The sequence below is a fragment of the Pseudonaja textilis genome, chromosome 1 (genome assembly GCF_049901715.1).
Source record: "Pseudonaja textilis isolate UNSWEBS1 chromosome 1, rPseTex1.2, whole genome shotgun sequence".
Classification (NCBI taxonomy): Eukaryota; Metazoa; Chordata; class Lepidosauria; order Squamata; family Elapidae; genus Pseudonaja; species Pseudonaja textilis.
The window spans coordinates 198,069,948-198,093,918 of NC_141990.1; the positions used below are offsets into that span (position 1 = coordinate 198,069,948).

At 36.5% G+C, this 23,971-nt stretch overlaps 1 protein-coding gene across 4 annotated transcripts; it reads left to right on the forward strand.

The window, feature by feature from the left end:
- The first annotated feature begins 1 nt into the window (after nt 1).
- STAM2 (signal transducing adaptor molecule 2) lies at nt 2–22,341 on the forward strand. 4 transcript variants are annotated; one of them, XM_026697224.2, is made up of 14 exons: nt 2–252; nt 6,503–6,587; nt 8,101–8,176; nt 8,454–8,549; nt 10,221–10,367; nt 11,433–11,502; nt 13,499–13,619; nt 14,997–15,091; nt 16,132–16,208; nt 16,369–16,456; nt 16,664–16,718; nt 17,214–17,364; nt 19,822–19,973; nt 20,070–22,341. In XM_026697224.2, the coding sequence occupies exons 1-14, from the start codon at nt 213–215 to the stop codon at nt 20,290–20,292; spliced, it is 1,476 nt and encodes a 491-aa protein (XP_026553009.1). In that variant the 5' UTR covers nt 2–212; the 3' UTR covers nt 20,293–22,341. The 4 variants fall into 4 exon arrangements, with proteins under 4 accessions (XP_026553009.1, XP_026553008.1, XP_087776337.1 ...); XM_026697223.2 differs by having other exon boundaries at nt 26–252; nt 13,427–13,619; XM_087920211.1 differs by lacking the exon at nt 2–252 and adding an exon at nt 5,524–5,755 and having other exon boundaries at nt 13,427–13,619.
- The last annotated feature ends 1,630 nt before the right edge of the window (nt 22,342–23,971 follow it).

Consider the following 23,971-nt stretch of genomic DNA (forward strand, 5'->3'; position numbering starts at 1 on the left):
CGATGTCGGAAGAGGAAGTGGAGGAGAGAAGGGGCGTGGCCGCGTCGAGGGCGGGGACTGCTGCGAAGTGAGTCGCGTCCTGAGGTGGGACGGCTGCCGAACCGGACCGCGCCAGGTTGACACCCCCCCCCCCATTCCTGCCGCCTCGGGGTGTAGCCGTTAACGTTCGTGTTGCTGCTGCTGCCGCCGCTGCCGCCGCCGCCAACGTTGTCATGCCTCTCTTCGCCCCCAACCCCTTCGAGCAGGATGTGGGTGAGTGGAACGGGATTTTTCTGCCTGGCAGAAGAACAGCAGCGGCAGCCGCATTAAAGGCTCCGGGCACGGCCTCGGGCCGGTTCTTCCCCCCCCGCCTCGCTCACCCCATTTCCCTCCGCCGAAGACGGGCCCGAGGTGGGGAGGGGTCTGCTTCTCAGTCCCGTCCCAAGACTGTCCTCTCGACAAGGAGGTCGTCCCGTGAGGATCTGAGGTTGAGGCCCCCTTTGCGGGAGACGAAGTGGCGCAAGAGGCCCCCGATACCTGGAGGGAATAATATGGGCTTGTCTCCCCTCCCCTTCTTTTCCTTAAGAGCCTCCAGTGATTTTGCGAAATACTCTCCTCCGGCTGGGCAAACCTGATTCTCGTCCTCTTCGCCAGGTCAAACCTGAGAGCAAACGATTTGTCCGAGATTAAATTTAAGGGTTTAATTATAATCTGGTCTATTGTTTAAAAGGCAATCGGCTGGGGGTTGGGGGCGGGAATCCACAGGCCCACCCAATCTGTATTATTCACAGTCATATTGCCAGAATTACGGACACTTTTTAAAGTGAGGGGAAGGAAAATTCAGAAACTAAAGCCAAGTGATTTAATATCAAAAGAAGTCAACTTTTGATTGTGTGTGTGTATGTATACACACACACACACACACACACACACACACACAATAAATATATATATATAAATCTATATATCTATATATCTATATCTATCTATCTATCTATCTATACACACACACACATATACATACGCACACAGAGAACTAAGTACAGTGAGCTTTTTTTAATGTTAATAAGAGAAGGAATGGCTGCATTTCATTAAACGATGGTTTCATAGAAAGGAATTTAATTTTCATTCCCAACAACTTAACACCCTTTGGTGATTTTTTTTTGGTCAGCACAGGTTTATAAGGCAGGAAATGGTCTTTAAAATATAACCATACAACTGGAATTAGGAGAGGTGGCCAGTTATGTTGACGATTCAAAGACCAGTTTTGTTTGGTAGGAATAGAAGTTAAGTTCTTAAAGGGTCTTAATTGATTGCTGTCTTGATTTCACTATATAGTGAAATCTATATAGAGCTGTTGCTTGGTTAAACCTCAAAAACAAAGATCTTTCTTCCAAAACCTAATGATACAAGATTTCCAGGTACTGAAGTTTAACTTCTTAGATTTGTTTACCCTCTTTGCTGTTTTATACCTTTATTTCAGCTTCTCTTGCTTAGTTGAATTCATGAGAACTGGATCTAAAAGTGAAATAATTCATGATTTTTCAAATTATTTAAAGCTGTGTATTACTGAAGGGGGGTTAGTAAGAACAGCAGTAGAGATGACAAGACACTTTTCTTATTTGTGATAGTACAGCTGTAAGTCATCTGCATGTTGCAGGATGACATTTCTGATGGGTGAGGGAAATATCCTGTTAAAACTCAGTTGGGTTTACAATATTTTATATTTATAAGTATATAAGGCTTAATAAATTATGTGCTTGAAGATTTGAGTCTTATTTGTACTGTACATTATTGTCATGAATTTTTCAAGAAATATATTTTTTATCTCTAAAAATACTTGATCAATTTTTTTTAAATGTCATTAAAACAATTAAAGCTTTTAAAAATTGTACAAGAATGTTCAGAAAAATCAACACAAAATACTTGCAAAAATTAAAAGTCATCTTTGAGTTATCCAAAAAAGACATAACCAAGAAAACATTTTTCTTCAGAAGATACAGTAGATTGATATTTTAGTATTACAGCTGAGAAAGTTGACTTGCCAGTGTTTGCCTCTAGGGGTGAATGTTCCTCATGGGAAAAGAACAGAGACACATAACTGACATATAATATTAAGTTGTAATGTGGCTTAATATTGCCTTTGGTTTAGCCTCACACTGAAAGCCCCCAAGAAGGAGCTATTATTACAAATTACAGTGGCTGAATTTGCAAATATATTTGCATATATTTTTACCCTGCAAGAAGCCTTAAAATAATGTTTAGGTTCCTCCATAAGAAATGCATTAAAAAAAAAATCACATGCACACACATGCACAAAAACTGCACAATGAAATTCATTTCTGCCCTATCCATGTTTTTCCACAAGTAGCAAGGCAATACTGAATCCTGGCATGTAAAAAATCCCATCAGTGTGGATGCTAGCCTCGCACTGTGTATAACATCAAAAAAATGATTAGATTTTTCAATCACAATCTCTCATGGAACCACTAGCGACCTCTTGCGGAATTGTAGTTGAGAAAAACTGGCTTAGAGCCTAGAATATTGGAAGATTATTCTTCAATGTGTGCAGATGTTAGATTGTATAAGCATTCAAAAGAGATTTTAAATTGAGTAGCTGGGAAATTAGCTGCAATTTAATAAAAATTTACGGGCTTTATATTAAGTTTCTGTCAGAAGCAATTATGTTTATGTTAGCTGAAGCTTCCAGAAACTTAACACAAGTCCCTACTCAGATTTATATACTATGACTAACCTTTTATTAATGAGAAAACATTTACTATCAGAACCATTTTTTTTCTCATGAGAACTTAAATTCTGAAAATGGTAATGTTTTGTTGATGAAAATTGCAATCCTGTGCATACTTCCTCAGATTTTATTGATGTAAATTGTTTAACTGCTGTTTTAATTTATGGTGACAAGATGTTTTTAATTTCAAGATGTACAAATCATATTTTTAAATATTTCATCAAGAGAGAGTATAGAGTCAAATGTTAAACTTTTTTATATCTATAAATGTTTATAATATATTTAATTCTAGCACAATGCACCTTATATATCTTTAGAAGTGCTCTTGCATGTTTTGTCAAAATAAATGTTTTAAAAGTAGACATTTTAATCAAAAAGTCAAAGATAAAATTTACAAAGGTTCTTATAGAGATCTAGCCCCCTGCAGAAATCTACTATTATAGCATCTTTAGCAAATGACCACCCATACAGCACGAAGAAGGGTCTACTAAGACCTTCCTGATGTTCACCTCAAATCTTCCTTATAATTTAAATCCACTATTGCTTCTCTTCCTGAACAGATTTGCAAGGTGCTTCCTAAATATATTTTTCTTAGTTCTTCTGTGTTGTACCCTACTACTTGCCAAGAGGCCCTCATCTTGGAAATGTGTTTCACGATCAAACCATTCCCTATGGTACGATATGCATGCCACTTGTTTGCTTCCAGTATTCTTCTCTGTTTTCTTGGAGTGAATAAAATATCACTTGTATCCTCAGCATCATCTTCTTGAAGCTTTACCATACAGTATCTTCAAGATTGTATCATTTATTCCCATATGGATTAGTGATGAGGGATAATGGTTAGTAGACATCAAGTAGTGGGAGCCTTGTATATGTATGCTATTTTTTAAATGCCATCCAGTCTTAAGGACTACATGGTTAAGAATATGATAAAATTACACCTGTAAAAAAAGCAAAAGAGACAAAAGCCCAAATATACATAAAGTTAAAAAATAGAATACATAAAATGTCAACAATTGGCACAGAGAAGTAACTATGGTAAAGTTATTGTTGTATTTTTAATCTGCTGTCAGTTCTCCTGGATAAACCAGACTTCCATGACTAGATGAGCTAAATCTACTTTATTGTAAGACTACATTAACACAATTTTGCAAATCTGAAAGTACAAAAGTCCCACCCCAGTTTTAATGGCTTCATCCATTAGGTTGGGTTCTTTCTAAGTTTCTTAATCTGACTATTATACCACTGAGAGCTCCTGCCTCTTTTGTCTGATTGTTTCCTGGGCAGCATTTCCTCAAGATTATTTACCCATTCCATTACCCTTGTCCTTTATATAGGTCAGCTATATATAGGTCAACTCAAGGCAGTGTACATATGTAATACTCTGTGCCTCCTATTTCCCCACAACAACAATATTGTGAGGTGGGTTACACTGAGAGAGTAACTGGCCCAAAGTCACTTAGCTGGCTTTGATGCCCAGGGACGCCTAAAACTCACAGCCTCTTGGTTTCTCAACCATTACCATAACCACTACACCAAACTCAATAAAAGTTCAGACCTTCTCACAGGAAGATACCAAGGTTGCAAAACATCTGAGACAAATAACAGACTTATTCTTAATTAACTCCTTGCAGACCTATTACCTCTCTCCTCCCCAGCAGTTTCAATATATGTTAAAGAGAAGTAGAAGAAAGCAGAGCCCTTATCCACTTCCTAGACTAAGGTTGTCCTTCCATCACATTTGAAACTGGCCCTTCAGGAAGGAAGGCAACTATTGCAAGATAAGGGCTCCCACAATCGTACTAAAGTCCAATGACAGATCAAGAAGGACCGTGTTTGTATTTCCCAATTTCTCAATAGGTTGCACATTAGTCATGCTTATGGGCAACCTATTGAGAAATTGGGATTTGGGTCTGTAAATCCAAATAATCCCCTACCTTTAGGTCTCAGTGGAGCTGAGAGCTATTCTCCTTACACTTGCCCCCAGAAAGAGCTGAATTGTAGGCAGATCTGAAATGTTCCGGAACAAATAAAACAGAAGTGATATAACAGCCCCCTCAAAGAAAGAAGCATTGTTTATCACTTGACTGCAACTTTCTGCCACCTCATAAGAGGCGTCTACTATTCATCAAAGCAGGATATGATGGAAGTGACTCTAAAGAAAGCCCCCAGGGGTTCAAAGCCCTTCACAGGTTCAAAATGATCCCAGGTCACAAGACAAAAGCCCCAGTCACTTCTACTGGTACTGTCCTGTTGGATTCAAACACTCTTTCATTACAACTTGAATGTGAATCCCAGAAAGAAGCTCACACTGTATAAAACACCCTGAAGCTTGTAGTAACTCCTCCAATATAAATTGAAAAGCTCTGGAATATATTCTGAAGCTCCAAAGAAAAAGACTTATCTTGGCTAGTGTTTGTTTTTCGTACCAAATTCTTCCATTTTCTCAGCCTGGCTTTGTTTGGTTTTCTACAGGCTTCTTGGTGCTATTATCCCTCTATAAGCACTTCTGTATTTGATCAAGAATTCCTCATCTTCCCTGATAAATTGGGGAATGGACAGGTTCACTTCTGCACTTATTCGCTTTTCTTCCAGGAAAGCAATCGACTTAGACCTGCTGCATGTGTAGTTCTTGTCTTCTCCAGGGAGGAAAGCACACATGTCCTCAACAAGTCGTGAGAGCAATTCTCTTCGTCTACGCGTTCCTCAGATAAACAGGGAGGGAGTGGAAAAAAATCTCGTTAAGATTCTCAGTTATATTCCACAAAATAGCCATACGGAACATTCGACGAATTGTCCCTGCCATTGGCTTTTAAGAGGAACCATCCAGTGGACTTTGTCACCAATTTTTTGTTTGCTTTCCCTATTTGCTCACTCGGTAATTTTGATCTTTCTGAAATGGATATTTTCACTTGATCTTTATTACTAAGGAGTGAATGAAGTTCAGTACATCTGAAGGGCATTGAGTTGGGGAAAGTTGTTTTACAAAATGTGAGAATGGATTGGAGAATGGATCAATTCAGCTTGGTAAGATAAAGCTGATATATATGAAGTTCAGTGTAAATGGACTTTGATTTTTTTACATGAGCCGCTTTTTTAGTCACCATTATAAAAGGCTCATGTGTTAACTTATTTGTTTCAGTGACTTGCTTGCTTTCAATCTACAAAATACTACTTAAAATGAGTTGATGTAAATCTTTCTTTGCTGTTATACTTAGCCTGATAAATATATTTTGAATTTTTTTATGCTAATACACCCCCAAATACAACTAATGTTGATAATATGAATAACTTGCTTTGTCACTTGATAGTGTACTGTATTCACAAAGTGGAAATATTGTGCTTATCTTTAATTTCCTATGTGAGAATGAATGCTGGTATATGTTCATACTTCAATCTGTCGATGCCACATAAATCAATTGTCAGATTGAGAAAAAAAATAAGACAGTTATTAAACATTTGTAGACTTCTAAGAGGTAAAATTTGAACATTCATATTTCTTCAATATGAAGAAAACATGTTTTTTTTCAGACTCCAATCTGTTATAGCTTACTATTCATTTGAATGAATAGTAATGTTGGGATTATTTTTCCACTGCACTGAAGTAAATCTGTCCAATTTTAAACATAGTCAGAATGCACAACAACCTTGCTTGTAAATTTAGGATTCTAGCAGGATAGTGAAAGTACTTTTTGAGTTAGCAAACATTTCGGACAGAAGATGCTTGTATCCTGCCTGAAAGGCTGTTGATTTTTGTGTTATTTTTGTCCACAGAAAAGGCTACAAATGAGTGCAACACTGTTGAAGATTGGGCAGTTATTATGGATATTTGTGACAAGGTTGGAAGCACTCCTAATGGGTAAGACCCACCAGCATCTTGAATGTCATTTTGTAAATACTCTGATTAATTTGTGCCTTCTGCCTAGATCTGTCATTTTAAACTTATATGCATATTTATATATGTGCTTACTTACAAACATTCATATACATACCAACACATATACTCCCAGACACAGAGTGATTATGCTATATTATCTTGTTTAAAAGGTTGTGGGGAGAAGTAGATCCACTTTATATCAAATCAAAATGTGTACCTTAAAACTAGGTCACGTTAGAAGATGTCCAGAACAGAAAGTAGCTTTCGTATGTGTTATGAAGAAGGACAACCAGTCAGTCCTAAGGGGAACATAAATAAAAACAGCAAACTTTTCTGGCAATCATTAGTTCTATTCTCAGAAACTGGTTGTTATTAATTTCCACTGTTAAGCAGTTTTTCTGTTTTTTTTTAAAAAGGCTCATGAAATGCTCGAAGTTAGACTGGACTAAAAATAGTAAACTATGGATGGTTGAAAGACACCAGCGACTGCTTTTATTTGAATAATAAAAAAGTATTTCAAGTAGTAATTAGCATGCCAGGACTGTTTTGCTCGTAATTGTGTTTGTGTGTGGTTCTATAGGCTATTGCTGTCTAAACTAGACACATGAAACATTTCCAGGTGATTAGGCCCTTTCACATTACCTTTTATATCAACATGTAGGAAGGTGACAGGTTTGCCTCTTGTTGATTGCTGCTATAATGTCTATGTTCATATGGACCCAGTAAAAAAATTAGAACTCAGCCATTTGTGAATCCCTAGGCACATAGAACCTGTTACTATACTCTGTACACATGCATTCAATCAGTGCTGAGACAGCAGGTATGATTCTGCTGCCATTCCCTGCATTACTGTTAGTCTTTTAGGATAGGCTAGTTAAGGAAAGCTGTCCTTCTTGACAGCTACCAGCAGCAGTGTTACTCCTCCCTCCCTCTCCGCCCCTTCTAGAGTGGCAACTTTAATTTTCTTTTTTTGCACTATCTTGTTTCCCCAGACTGAGCTCGTATTTTGCTGGCTGCTACACTCCTTCATCAGAACCATTTCCATGACACTCTACAGTAGATATTGGAGCCACATCAATTGTCTTGTTATAGCAGCTGTTGCGTTTTTTAAACTATTGTTTATGCCTTGGTTTATATGTGAATTCAGTTACAATTCAATTATTGAACAAACTGATGTGGGAACCCTGACCAAATCAGAAACTGAAAAATGGCCTTAATAAACCATGATTCAAGCTGAAGCGTTGAAATACTTAAATAATTGAAAGCTACCTATTTTATCCTGGACATATTCTCTTAGAGAGAGGTCTATTGAACTGTGGCTTGCTTTGCAGGATATGATTGGGTTTTGAGGTTGAAGTATTAGAAGTGGATCTTTTGTGTCACTAATAATAAAATGATGCCCCAAAGCTCTTTCTTCAATGTCTTCTTTCTGGGACTTTTTGTTCTCTTTTAAGTTACTAAAATAAGAGACTGACACAGATATTATTTTATCTAGAGCAAAAGACTGCCTCAAAGCCATTTTAAAGAGAGTAAATCATAAAGTACCCCATGTTGCACTGCAGGCACTAACTGTAAGTATGCACTTAATTTATTCAAGGGTGAAACTTATTATGTTCTTAATAAAACAATCCTTGTGAACTTTAAAAAAAAATTAAACTATTGATATTGATGACTAAAATAATATTTATCTTATTTATTTCTCTGTATTACTGGCCTGTTTTATTCCTATCCGGCTCTAGTGGAGAGGGATTGATTAGGATTAATATCTTTATAATTGTTTATATGGGCAGCTTTTTGCAATTTATTGTGAATGGTCTCATTTATTCAATTCTATTTTCATTTTGTTAGCTGTTAGGAGCCTGTGTATCAAATTGTGGAAAAATTTTTCACTTAGAAATCTGCTCGCGTGACTTTGCCAGTGAAGTGCGTGTCATAATAAACAAGGTGAGGTTTTTAGATGTGTCATATTTATAGAAAATAAATAAAATGTACTGATTGTTTCACTGCACTTATGTTTTGCATTTCTAATATTAACTTAGAATATAGAAATGAAATAAAGAAACAATATGGTGTTGATATAGAGAAGGTAAAGCTGTACAAAATTATGGTGTTATACTCAGGAGATTTGCTTTAATCATGACTACTACAAAGAACATTTGATTTTTGCAGTATCTGAACTGACAGCTTCCGCAGAGGAACAACAGATTGCAAAGAAAGGTCGAATATTCTCCTATGCTGTGTTACAGTTAAAACAGCAGGAACATGTCATAATCATTTGAACAGTGAATTATGAAAGTGACGCAGATACATCATCCGTGTTTAGGATAGTACTGTCAATGGGGAAAGTCGGATTCACTTATGAGCCACAAAGTTTATTTAATTGTAGTGATTTACTTAATACCATGGTGAGAAAGGTTGTAAAATGAGGCATGGCTCACTTTACTGCCTTGCTTAGCAATGGAAAAAAGTCAAAGAACAGCTATAGATAAAAACAGAACCCAGAGTCATTTAGTGAGGTGGGAAGAGATTATGGACTGTTTAGAGACAACATTTGTCAACATTTAGACTGCAGAAGGTCAGCCAAAAAGATAGGGCTAAGCAGGGCAATGCTGGGTCTCAATCTGCACTCACTAAGGTTTGTTGGCTGTTTCAAGAATCGTACACAGGTGTTGGAACTAAACAGTTGGTTAGATCCAGAGCTACTCACATCACTCCTTGTCCTCAAATATAGCATGCCTTATGGTGTCACTTGGGAGATTGTGGAGTTGCTATGACCTGAAGGGGCTTCCCAGAAACCTGCAGCCTCTCAATTCCTTCCTCTCCAATTAGTTCTTTCTAGAGACTTACTGCTGATAAGTCAGTATGGCCATGTGGGGGATGTGGCTTATATTAACAGCTGAATTGTATTATCTGTAAAAAAGACTCTGAATAACTTGAAATGTCAAGTTATTGTTTGGGTCCAGATTGCTGAAAAGAGGAAGGAGAATTTTTTTAAAAAAAACTATTTGTGCTGAAGCATGAGGTTACCCAGTTCATGCATCTGAACTGAGAACAGGTAGGAACAGTCTCTTCCTGGAGCCAACCTGAGATAGACTGGCTATTTCTGGAGCCTAGGAACTGGCTGCCAAGTTGGTGGGCAGTTCCTTTATATAGGCCTACCAAGAGCTTTATTTATTTCTGTATTCATGTTTACGTCCTGCCTTTTCTTCAAGAGCTCCGGGCAGCATACACAGGAGCTTCTTCCAATATTTCCCCACAACATTAATTTTATGGGGCAAGTTGGGCAAAAAAGAGAGCAAAGGGACCAGATCCATTTTCCTGTGGCTGAAGATGGACTTGAACATGGGCCTCTCTAATGCTAGTTCAACTCTTTAATCACTACATTACATTAGCTCTCATTGGTTTTTATATTGTGAAGCTAAGTCTTTTAATCTCTGTGTTAAAATACATGTCATCATACAATGGTCAGCTATCTCTAATATCATTTTTTAAAAAATTTTCTGTTAAACATGTCAGATTGTAGGTTTTCTTTGGACAATCAACTTTTTTGGCAGTTTGTTTTGTCAATTATTTGAAGCTAATTTTGCTTCCGCCTATTGTGCTTTCCTTTTTTAGGCACACCCTAAAGTATGTGACAAATTAAAAGCTTTAATGGTAGAATGGTCAGAAGAATTTCAGAAGGACCCCCAGTTCAGCTTAATATCAGCCACCATTAAATCTCTTAAGGAAGAAGGGGTTGTGTTTCCTACAGCTGGGACACAGGTAAGAGGTTAGAATTCATTTATGCCTACAAAAGTTTGGGGTTTTAGTGCTAACAGGAGAATGACTAAATTTAACTTTTGAATGTGACCTCTATCCACATTCAGTTATCCACATTTTAATGGCATCCACCAATACAAATTTTTCCACAAGCACTCCCCACACAGGTACTACAGAGCTGAGAGATGCTCTGTGGTGCACAGGGCAAACGGGCCTTGGGATGAGTAGGCGCTCATAATACATTATTATGCCTACTATATAATATACACAATATGTATGTAAGATTATTTGCTTCATAAACACTTTTAACATTGATTGGAGTCTTTGCAGAGTTGGATTATACTCTCTGTTGAAGTGAGAATGATTACTATAGAATATTAATCCTGCTTTTGAAAATGCACAGAAACAGTTTTCAGATCTAAAACGCAGTTGTATCAAATGAAGCACTAAAATGCTTATAATATTTGTGTTGCTTAGACAAGGAGGTGTTCTGTACCAAATCCAAATGTATAAGAGCAGGTATACCGCAGCTTTAAAAACAAGGACATATGGTCTATCCATATTTGGGTTGTTTGAATGGACCTGGCAAGTATCCACAGCCATTTGCTGTGAGAAAATGACTTAATCTAATAGGCAGCAGTCTTTCTCCAGGACCAGCTCAGCCTATTACTCGATTTGTTTTTGTTTCATGACCAGCTCAAGGTTGACTCAGCTTCCTTCCATCCTTCTGAGGTTGGTAAAATGAGGATCCAGATTGTTGTGGGCAATAGGCTGACGTTGTAAACTGGTCAGAGCGTGCTGTAAAATACTATGGAGTGATAGATAAGTCTTAAGTGCTATTGCTGTTATTATTAATAGTCAATATGTGACTTTGGTTCATTCCCCAAAATGATAACTTCTCTAAGCACCTGTTGGGTATGATTCCTATGTTTTCTGACTTTCAACAATTAAAAAAAATACTTACCACAAGGTAAGCTAAAATAATAGCAGTATTGTTTTCAAAGTGCAGGCAAATATAGAACTTTTCCCACTTGAAGCAGCATGTTTATATTGCAAGTATATTTACAGAGTCCCTCAGCTGCTGCCAAGAATGGTGCATCATCAGGCAAAAACAAAGAAGAAGAAGATATAGCTAAAGGTAAAACTTTAGTCATCAGTTCTTGAGTGATAACAATATTTTACATGTTTCTAAGTTTGTACTTGGGAACATGCTTGATGGTTAAAATGTGTGACATTCTCAGTTGAATACAAATTCAACTTGAATCTTTGCTATATGGCCAGTAGTAGCAAAGGAAAGTTTGAACAATTGTATTTTTTTAAACTTTGTGAAGGAAGCAAGGAAGCTATAAAGGAAACAGATGTATATCTCAGCAAATGCATTTTTAAAATGCTTTTGATCTGCTTGGAATTCTAAGGATGTTTGCCATTTCTTAAAACAATTTTCCAAAAGTATTACCATTTTATATTACAACTTGCCAGTTTCTGATTCTGCTATTTTTAAATATTTTGCACATGTTTGGAGTTACTAGATGCTCATAACCCTAGCTAACAAATAATAAGTATAATTATTTGAGTTGGATTTGATTTCATTTACACAATATAAATTGTATATGGATTTCCTCAAACCCGTTTTTAAAGAATTTTTGGCTTACGCTTTGTGTATTGATTGAGTTTCTTGTTGTTGCCTGGTTTTGAATCTTTTCATCTTTTTGGTTTGTTCACAATTCATAAGCTAGAAACTCTCATCACAGAAAATTTCAGTCATATTGACCCTATTAATTAGCAGCATTAATGCTCTAAGAACTATGTGTGATTTAATCATGCTATTAATAGCTGTGTGTGACTCTGGTCACTGAGAATTCACACCAACATGATGACACTTAAATCAGTCAGACTGCCATGGCGATTTTGTTCAAATCCTGCTTTTGGAAGAATGTCCATATATATTTGGATGGGACCATATAATAAACAGGTTCAGTCAGTCTCTAAGCAGTTTACAGGAGATGGTTAACCTATGCCTTATTTAATAGTTACTATACGAACGTCTGTATTTTACTACAGTACTTTAAGGTGGTGAATTTGTATATAAAATTATAACAACTTGTTATAACTATATACAAGGCTGCAACCTGTTTTGTCTTCCTCCTCCTAGTTATACTGTAACAACTCACTTCTTGCCTGGACAGCTTCAATTTTCAATTTATAATAGTGGTGATAACTGTGAAGCATTTTGAGAAATTACCATCTTGTTTCCCACAGTCAACAGAGCTTGGATGTACTGAGTGGCTAGATTCAGTCATCATGCTAAGTTTAACTGGTTTATTGAGTAAAAGACATGGCTGTATTCACATAGCTTGCTAAACTAAAACTAAGAAAACTGCACGACAGCTTTCTTAGGTTTTTTGGAGCATGTTTACAAGTAGAGTTTTTGGAATGTCCCAATTATTTTCTAATCTCAGCATTGGGATGTACCTCCATTCACAGATCAATTCATCCAGAATTGGCTATATGTACTGATAGTCCTCGAGTTATGACCACAATTGAGTCCAAAATGTATGTTTCTAAGTGAAACATTTGTTAACTTTCCCCTATTTTAGATCTTTCTTGCCACAGTTGTTAAGTGAATCATTACGGTTGTTAAGTTACTAATGTGATTGTTAAGTGAATCTGGCTTCCCCGTTGACTTTGCTTGCCAGAAAGTCGATCACGTGACCTTGGGAAACTGCAACTGTCATAAATATGAGCCTGTTGCCAAGCATCTGAATTTTGATCACATGACCATGGGGATGCTGCAACAGTCGTAAGTGTGAAAAACAGTCATAAGTCACCTTGTCAATGTTGTAACTTTGAACAGTCACTAAATGAACTGTTGTAAGTCGAGGACTACTTGTACAAAGTTCTGAATGAGCATCTTTGCATATTTTTGATGCCCTAAGCTAAAATCAAATGAAAAGACACTTAACTTGAAACATTTTAAAAAGCTTTGTGCTACATCATGCCACGCAAGTAATTCACATAATTTTAACTGGCATAAAATGTGCTTCTGTTCTTCAAATTTGTAGCTATTGAATTATCTTTGCAAGAACAGAAGCAGCAGCAGCAAACCGAGACAAAATCTTTATACCCATCTGTAGACGTTCAGCATAGCCATCAAAAGCTCTCAAGAAAAGTGCGAGCCTTGTATGATTTTGAGGCAGTCGAGGATAATGAACTTACCTTTAAGAGTGGCGATATTATTGTTGTTTTGGATGACAGGTATGTTTGTATTTTTATTATTTGTATTCAGATAGGGATTCATTGCAGTTAAATATGTCTTTTAATATGCTACCTGCACTTTGAACAACTGCCTCAGTGATTATTTCCAAACTTTTTTATGAACAAGGTTGATTCAGTTCAATAAACTACAATTTATTTACTATTCAGAAAATTTCCATAACCATCATTTTCAGTAAAAATGCACTCTCCTTATTTGAGTATAAAGTCAGTGCAGATTCTTCAGCACTCAGATGTGGCTTCATTGTTAGTTAGGATATACCATATAAAATTATTTTGTTAGGCCTTTTTTTCCAGAATAACTTTTACGGAAAAATAGAATAATGATCTTAGAACCAACCTGATGACAGTCAAGTTGATGTATTTGTAAAGTTATTAGAGACCGAAGACATTGCAATTTAATTATTGTTTATGGCTGCTTGGAGAATATTTTTGCCAGAGGTTCAGAACAATTATCAGCAGCTTTTGCAATTATATTATTCCACCAGCTCATATTCCCTATTAATTGAACTTTTTGCCTTTGAACTTTTAGAGAGAGGTTACTATTCTGATTTTTAACTTATTTTAACTATTAGCAAATAGAATAGAAAGTATGCTGATCAGTATATCCTTGAGCATTATTTTTATGAAATTTTTGTTAAAATGAAAATCCAGCTTAAATTTTAGTCTTTCAAAATGATTATTTTTTAATTTGCCTTGTCTGTAAAACGTTATCAATTTTTTAAAAAGGGTATAGGAAGCACTCTTGTTCATGTATAGTTGGTACTGTTTGTGCATTTAAATCGTGACCTACACCTTGTAATAAAGATAAAAGGCCCAAGATTAAAAACTATTGTAATTGCTATAACTCTATCCCACTTCCAAAGTCTATTTAGAAAATTATTGCCCTTAATTGTTTTGGATGAATTGGGTCTTTCTGAGCCAGATGAAGTTTCAAAGAGAAAAAAAATAGGCATTGCTAAGAGCTCTTTCTCATTAGTTTGTATTTCCTAATGGATAGCTTCTCATCGACATCTTTATAGCCATAACTTTCCCCACCCTTGTGTCCTCTAGATGAATTGGAATTATAACTCTCAGAATCCTTGGAATTACAGTCCCAGCATATATTGAATACATTAAATTGAGAAGATGACATGCATCCTTTTTTTAATCTTGTAAAAATGAAATGACAGCCATTTTGGTGAAGTAGTGATACACTAGGTTAGAAACCAGTAGACTGTGCATTCTAGTTCCACCTTAAGCACAAAGGCAGCCGGGTGATCAATGATTTTATGCTGAGGGTGGAAGAACAAAAATCTTAACAACAGGTTTTTCTTTTCATATGTGTGTTAAAATATCCTTTTTTTTTAAATTGTGCAGTGATGCCAATTGGTGGAAAGGAGAACATCACAGAGGAATAGGATTATTCCCTTCTAACTTTGTGACCCCTAATTTAAATGATGAGCCTGAGACAGGTAAATTTAACAGAAATTTGATTTTCAGGTATCATATATGTAATATCATCCCATTCTTGTTCAGGAAACTACTAAAAAAACTGAATGATTTGTCCAAAGCTGCTAAGAATGCTGGATGGTTTTCTGCCTTGTAATGCCCACTCCTGTTCTAATTGTTAACTCACTGTTACTTAATGTTCAATAATCAGAAGGTCTTGCACTTGCTGAGAAGTAATTTGTCTCATGTCTGTTAATGGTGTATTGTTCTGGAGCTGCATATGGAGATGATACAAATTGTATTCATGACGAAAGTTTATTCTTAAATGTCATGTTCATGATCTAGTGTTTTTACTGTTGCCAGACAAAAGTATTCTAATATCATGAGTCAGACACTGCTATAATCATGATTTGAAGAGTAATTTGCTCTGAATTATGCATTTAGAGACAAAGTGCTTTTATATTTTAGAAGAAATATTTTGAAATCACACAAACAGAATTTAAAACTTATTTTCTCTGTGTTTATATATTCTTCACCAGGGATTTCCAGCCATTTGGGTTAATGAAAAATATCCCAAACTACCAAAACATGTATTGAATATCCATGGATTGATTAGGTTATTAACCCAAACATCTCAAGCATCAGGGTTATTAAACTATGAAATGCCTTCCAGCCTTTATATGATCTTTATCCTGATATTTATTTCAGTCTCTAACTTTACCCTGTGTTGCATAATGTATGCTACCCAAAAGTGTTTTTTTGCCTCTGGAACCCCTAGGGTTTCTTGCCACACGCTACTTTACAAAGATACCCAAACTAGATTAAAAACATTTAAACAAGTACTGAACACGATCCCTTTTGTATTAGCTGTCTTAACTAAAAAGCTCCATTTCCAAAGTTTGCTCTTCTTGCTGTTTGTTTGTACGCAGTAATCTAAATTGTTAATAATTCGAGTTGTTAGATCTGTCTTCAAATCTGAACATGGGTTATATTGACAAAAATTGATTGTATGCTGAGAAGCTAGATTTGGAGGAAGACTAACGTTGTCATGGTCTTTACGCAGTGCCTATAGACAAGGATGCTTCTGAAGACACTACTGAAATTACAAAACCTGAGCCAGAGCCAGTGTACATTGATGAGGTATGCCTTGGCTTTCCACCAGCATAATACATTTTAGGCAGCTTTTTCTTTGAAGAAGCTACCATGTCCCCTTGTCACAAAATGAAGTTGGTACTGGGTTTTGAGAATTTGAACTCACAATTTGAATATCTTTCTAAATATATATTTCTCCATCTTCCAGAATAAGATGGATAAGACACTGCAGTTACTTCAGAGCATAGATCCAACAGATCCTAAATCTGATTCTCCTGAACTTCTGGATTTAGAAGGTATCACTACTGCTAAATATGATTTTTTTTAAAAATCGTAATTCAGAGCTATTGTCGTTTTCATGTTTTTCATTTGCTAACTCAAGCCTGGAAGGCAGGTGAAATTCTCTTTTCTTTTTGCATGCTAGGCCGATTATCCATGCATTGCATTCACCTTTTATTTATGAGCAATTAACTGATCAGATGTTTGTATTTTACTGTTCATAGATGTCTGTCAACAGATGGGTCCCATGATAGATGAAAAGCTAGAAGAAATTGATAGGTAAGGCAGTTGTGTAATGCTTACAAGTAAAAAAAAATGCAATTTATATTTAAATAGTACAGAATATGAGCAAAAAATAAGATGGGTCATCAAACAGCTTCGAAAATTCAGATATCCTACATAGTGTAATAATTGTGAAAACTAAGCCCAAAGGACTAAGTGTCGCATGTCATATGCAGACTGGCATGTGACATATTTAGGAGTTAATAATTTATTTCCAAGAATCTTTCATGTCTAGGCTGAAGTTTCACTGGGGGTGCTCGATGCTCTCTGAGTTTGGTTGTTTCCTTGCTGATGTTTCATTCATTTCATCATCATGCTAGCACTTGGGTAATGAAATGTCAGCAAGAGAACAGCCAAGCTCAGAGCGTACTGAGAATTCCTCATTTGACCCCTGAGCTGCAAATATTCTTCCTTAGGAAGCTTTTTTTTTACTCAAATTAAGCAAAACCAATTGACCGGTGATAACTGAAACTGCTTCATTCACTCGAATAGGAAACATTCAGAATTGTCCGAACTAAATGTGAAAGTGATGGAAGCTTTGGAACTCTACAATAAATTAATGAATGAAGCTCCTATGTATTCTACATACTCAAAGATACAAACGGCACAGTATGCACCCACGGCAGCCAATGTTCCAGTGCAGGTGGGTATCTTATTTTGACTACTACTTACTAGAAGGATTCCCTTCACATACAGTATAATGGTTGCTGCCATGCGCACAAGAACAGATCGCTGCAATATGAAGGACTTGAATTTCCACAAAGATTTTAAATGTCTACTGCAGAACGTGGTCAGCAAATGCTTAAAACAGATGTAGATCCTACTTCTTAGAATCAATGAGTGTGGAGCAGTGTTGCAATTGCAGCTTTTCCATGAACCTTCAATGCAAAGAATTCTGTTTGTTGAAAGCAGCATTTCATGATATTTGTCAGTTCTGTCTTCTCCAGAACCCTTCAAAACAGTTCTCGTAAAAAGAAGGTATTGCAAAACCTTGTATGCAGTGGGGGTTTTGTGAGTCTCAGTTAGGATTTAATTAAACATGTCTCCATCCAAACTTAATACATGAGTGAACAGAGTTGCTTTTCCAGTATGACTCAGATGGCATATGTAAGACTTGCTGGGATAATGGGCAAAATCTTGGGCCCTATCCTCCCAAACACTCACTCTCCTTCATAAATGACATCTCCACATTCATATATCAGTGCACTTTGAGTTGCTTTATGGACTTTCAGTGAGACTGTAATTGAGAGTTGTTCCTGTGCTGAGTTAACATATCTCACAATTTGACATGCACCACTACTCTGCATCTACATCCCCCTTTGATTTATTTAATTTGTGTTTTTCCTAAAAGAATTGCTGGGGGATGGAGTTTGAGGGAAGAAAAGTTAGAAGCGCAATTAAACGAAAAAGTGGTTGCGTATTTTAGATGGATTTTACATAATACAGTATGAAAAGAATAGTTACTATGGTAACTGCCACATCAAAGATAGTGCATTCATCTGTTATATTTTCCATGAGCTCTTTGAAATGATTGACAGTATTTAGGATGTGAGGGGAAATAATGAGCATTAGATGAATATCTAATATTCTCTCACTTCAAGGTAATATTGTATTCAGTTGAAGACTAAAGAACAATAAGGGAACATCTACATTTAAAGGAGCAGATATTTTTATAATTTTTAATCTCAGCTTACACACTGTTGAATCCCAAAACAATTATTTTCTGTAAAAATGCTTTCTATATTACTTCAGTATTTTCTTCTTTCTATATTCGTTCATTCATTTAAACAGTTTTAAGTCTATCTTTAGAAAAAAATCTCTTAAAGCAGAATATAGCATTTAAAGCCACAGTTGTGATATAAATAACATTTTATTAAAACCTTATAAACATAATAAAAACATTCATTGCTAATAAATCAAGCATTTATTTAACTCTGTTATAAATTCTGGACTGATAAAAGATATTTTTTGCGAAAACAGCCATATAATCTGACCATATGAGATTATCTTCATTTAGGGTGAAAATATGCTCACATTTTCTTCATAAAATGATAGGCCAAAAGTCCTCTTTTTAGGACTATCGGATTTAGTACATTTTTTAAATGAAGTACTCTAATTTATATAACGTTTATGTCATTCTAATACATTTTGGAAAACATACATAATTGTCTTGCCATCCATGTTGTTCTGATAATCCTGTGACATTGGTCTGAGATACAAAAATTGCCCTATGCTTATTTTATAAGCTTTAATAATGTCCTGATGTAAACTTATTACTTCCAGTATAGCAGAAATATAAAGCAAGCTGCTTGAAATCTGTTGTAATGGACAATGGCATTTCTTCTTGGGCTAAAATCATATTCAATCTTATCTGGCATATTGAAGGTTGCATTAGAAATGAGCAGAGTTTGAGCAAGAAGAAACTAGCATCACTTAATTTTCTCAACTGAGTTACCTTTTTCATTACTTAATTTCCAAAGTGGGTATGGGTACATGCATGCTACAGCTAGGTAAATCTGATAAGCCCTTGATAAAGATAGTAGCCACAAAACAGCCACAACAAAGCTTCAGTTCTATTAATTAAGAATACAAAAGCTATAGTGACATTGAAATAGTGAAAGCAGGATGCAGTGATCTGTTTGCAAATTTTGCTTCAGGCCACATAGCTCAGTGGAAAGTAAGAAAAGGTATGGGTCCTTTACAGTGCACCGACTTTGCCACAAGCATGACCCCTGTCACGCCACCCTCCAGCCTCTGTTTGAGTAATCATTTTCTTAAACCCCTGCAGATGATTCTTGCAAGCTCTGAAGGTTCATGGATTCATTCAGTGATAAAACTATTTCACTTCTCACGTAGTAGAAAGTTCTTTCCCCTCTTCCCATCTCTTCCATCTTCAAATCAGTTTCAGAAAGTCATCATCTGTCTGTACCTAGCAAGATTTGAAAGATTATTTTGGTAATAAAAAATAGGCTCCGTCCGCATGATACTGATGTACTTTTTAGGTTCTTGTATTAATGACTACTGGAAGAGTTACTGCTCCTTCCTTTTTAGAACTATCCTTGTGCTTCAGAAGGTCAGTTCTGTTCTGTTCCTTTTGCAGTCCTATCCCATCCATCCTCACGGTGGGAATTATGTGGTCCATGGTATGCCTCAAAGCTACAATCCAGGAAACGATCAGATTGGTCCACTGAGGTCTTTGCCTCCAACCGTGAATTCCTCAGTAACCTCTCAGCCCGCTCCGACCTACATGAGGTAACCCATTAGCAAGTTTTATCTAACCAGCTTTATCCCCATCTCTCCATTATGCTTGTGGGGTTCGCTGAGCCTAATGTCTTTATTGTATTTCAGCCCTGGTCTAGATTCTGTGTCAGGTTCTACTTACATGAGCCAGAATTCTTGCCTCCCGCCCGCTGGTCCCGTTTCTTATGCCCAGCCGATGGGCATGCCGGTGGATATGCTAGCCTACCAGAACACTGCATCCAGTTTGCCTCAGGGTCCGTGCTATCCAGCAGTTCCCCCTCATTCACTTCCACAGCAGCAAACGAATTATCACCAGCAGCCTCTCCTGTGAAAATGCAGAGTTGGAACCTGGGAGCCATTGTGGATGTTGCTGACCCGTAATCTTTTAAATTGTCCTTCCATTGATTTAAAAAAGATACTTCTGCTGAAGGGAACAGACAACTAAGCAATTTCAAAGTAAATGTTAATTCAGGCTTAACTGTTTTTCTGCATAGCTGTTTAAACTAGGTGAGCTGCGGTTGTGTTTTTTTTAAAAAAAGCTTTCCAATCCTGACTTCTGTAATATTCTGTGTGTGTCTCCTCGCTATTTATAAAAATGCCACTTCAATTTTTCCCTTGTAAGAGAAGCTTGAAAACAAAGCTGATATATGCAACTCCCCCTGTTTGTTCTTTCGAGACTTTGGGAACATAGTAATTGTTTTTTAATGGAAGCCTTACATTTGAAGTGCTTTCTTTGAAATTCAGTTTGATTAGTTAGTTTGGATTTTGGTTTACACCCTTTTGAGATCATAATCTTAACAAGATTGCCTTTTGAGATTATACAGTAGAGTCGTTATGAACCTGAGAGGATAACTTACACACACACACACACACACACACACACACACACACCACAACGTCAGAGAAGTTAATATTCTCTATCTGAAGATGGAGAATTTAAAGAGTGCATTTGTAACTTCATAGATTTCCTAAAACAAATGGACCTGATCAAATCTGGATCCGTCTTTTCTCTCTGTTCTCATTCCCTGGCATTGCTGAATGTTTACCTATATGAAGGAGAAGCTGATAATTATGCTGTACTGTAGTCACAGCAAGGATTTACGTGCAGAGTTTTTTTAACCTTAACTGGTAAAATACGCATTGTATAAGAGTGTGCAAAAAAGGGATATGGCAATGGTATTTTTCTATTTTTGAGAGATCAAAAAGAGTTCCTGTCCAGGTTTTTAAAAAGAAAAATTTTCTGTTCGGAATACTTGCTCATTTCTTGCTACTCATGGATTTTATCCTATTAATAACAGGATTATTCTAAGGGAGGGAAAATAGATCTTGCATACACTATAGTTGGAAATGGGAATGGACACATTATTAAAATAAGTTGAAATGTATAAGTCAATGCAAGGAAATTATTGGCATTTTATACTATGCTCTAATGAGTTGTTCTGCAGTATCTGATGCCTGTTGTATCTATCATCAAATGAGCTCCATTTTTCACTTCCAATATTGGTGCTAAGTAAGCTATTTACATTTCTGGTAATACAGTGGTCTAGACCACAGTGTCTTTGAGAAGGCAGTTTCAGAAAAATGTTGTTCATCTCTTTCTATCAACAAAAACACTTGTGTTTTCCTTTTGGGTGTTGGTTTCATTTTAAACGTCTCAAAAATGTTTTAATTTTAAAGGCTGCTTTTTAAAATCCCGATTTAGAACCAAGTCAGGGTTTTCTCATTCAGCTCCAACATTTTATAAAACAAAATGAGGATTTTGAATAGTGCATTGCTCTTCCATGTTGATACATTATTAGATGGTCCATTTATATTGATCACAATCTTTGATACTACTTTAAGCGGTACCCAATATCTGACTGTGATGTTGAGTTGAAACAGTCTTTTTTCACTGCATTTTGCCCTTTATATATAATGTATAAATAATAAATGTGTATATATATCCACTGGTCTGAGATTTTATACACAGCTATATATACTAATTCTCTCAAATCACTGAAGTTTTATAGGTAGCTGCATTTGGCTCTATTGTTAATTGGTGTATCTTAAAATGCATTTATGCAGGCTGTAAATATGTATAAATTCTGATGTTCAATTGGTGTATTTAATGTTTCGGTGTCAGTAGGGATCATGTTTCTTCCCTTTTCTAAACTAAAATATTTATTGTTAAGGCATGATTATAATGATGCTACCAAAGGAATTAACAACGTATTTCCATAGTTAGGGCCCAGACTTTCATTTGCATCAGTGAGTATGTAGCCATTGATTTGAATGGAATTTCAACTATTCTGCAGACGTATACCTATTTTTATATTAAGAGTAAACAATACTTGCTTTGCTTGACATACATTAACTAAATAAATAGAAATTCTTTACAGTTCGTAATGAGTGTTGTTTTGTAATTTGTTTTGTGGGCGTTCAATTAAGGTTCAATTTATGTTTAGAAATAATTTGCTATCTTAAATTTGTATTTGAAAAGTTGCCCAAGATAATTGTCCAAGCTATATCACCATACGTTTCAATTTTTTTTCCCTTCAGAGATTCATTCTTAAATAGCCTTGTGGTTTCAAAAACTATGGAGTCCAAAGATTTTCATATTTCCATTTGCCATGCCCCACTCCCTTTTAGAGTTGCAAGATTTTTAAATATCCCTTATTACAGCGATCCCCAACCTTTTGGGCACCAGGGACCGGTTTGGTGGAAAGAGGTTTATCTGCAGACTGGAGGGGGCGTGGTTTTGCATGTTGCCTGCTTCCTGGGGAGGGGGCTTCGCTTGTTTGCGTGGACTGGTTTCTGGCATGCCACGGACCGGTGCCGGTCTACGGATGGGGGTTGGGGACCCCTGCCTTATTACTTTCGGTGCTGACTTGGTTTTCCAGAAAATAAAAGAGTCTAGAAGTGCAATACTTCTTTTATTATGTATCAGTGCTGCTCCGTAATCGATTTAAAGGGAACCAGTGGTGGAATTACATCCTCTCCCCCCCCTCCAACTTCATACAAGCCCTTCATTGCTATTGCTTATTAGATTGGGGAGACATGGAGGATGAGTACAAAGAGGAAAGCGGAAGGATACCAGAATTACATAGAATCATAGGGCTGGAAGCGATGTTGGAGGTCTCCTAGCCCAACCTCCCACCCCCACCAAGCTGGGAGATGTTATATTATCTAGGACAAGTAGATATCCAATCATTTTTTGAAGCGCTGGGGCACCTCCAACTCTGGGAGGCCAACTCTTCCATTGATGAATTGATTGCTGTCAGGAAGTTTTTCCTTAGTTCCAGGTTGGATCTCGCTTTATCGAGTGTCCACCCATTGCTTCTTGTCCTGCCCTTAGTTGCTTTAAAGAGTAAGTTGACCCTCTCGGTGACTGTCCCTTAAATACCAGAAGGCAATTGTCATGCCACCCGTTTGTTGGACTAGACATCCTTAATTTCCTTAACCATTCCTCATATGATTTTGCTGTTCTTCCTTGCATTTTTTTCCCCCAGAGTTTCAGCATCTTTTTGGCACTGTGGCGACCTAGACTGAACACAGTGTCCCAAGCGTGGCCTCTCTAGCACCAGGCTTAGTAGGTTGTGTTTTTGTAAAAGGTATTGTTAATGTAATGCCTGAATATAACCCATAATTTCTCAAAAATGTGCCAGGATATCAGGAAGTTGTTTATTTGTTTGCTTTTGTAATAAACTTATGTAGAAAACTTACGTAACTCCTCATAACACTGAATTAAATTTACTTTGAAATTGCATTTTAAGTGGTGGAAAAAGGGATTCTACTACAGAAAGTTGGGATCAGTGAAATGCATTCTGAAGATTAATGCATTTAATTATTAATCTGAAGATTAATAAAACATTATTATTATGGTTACTTGTTCAAGATGAGATTTAATCATTTCTTTCCTGCAACAAATTACATTTTGAATATTTCTGTACAATATTTTTCAGGCAACCTCTGGTATTAACTGTGCAATCCATTACTTTAGAATATCTTGTCTCCAACTTATTTGCACACAC

What these genes read in the sequence shown, in the direction of transcription:
- STAM2 (XM_026697223.2), top strand. Translation starts at nt 213, where the DNA reads ATGCCTCTCTTCGCCCCCAACCCCTTCGAGCAGGATGTGG. An exon ending in TTGCACTGCAGGCACTAACT is followed by an intron (nt 8,177 to 8,453) that starts GTAAGTATGCAC and finishes TCATTTTGTTAG; the next exon opens with CTGTTAGGAGCCTGTGTATC. An exon ending in TGAACTTCTGGATTTAGAAG is followed by an intron (nt 16,457 to 16,663) that starts GTATCACTACTG and finishes TACTGTTCATAG; the next exon opens with ATGTCTGTCAACAGATGGGT.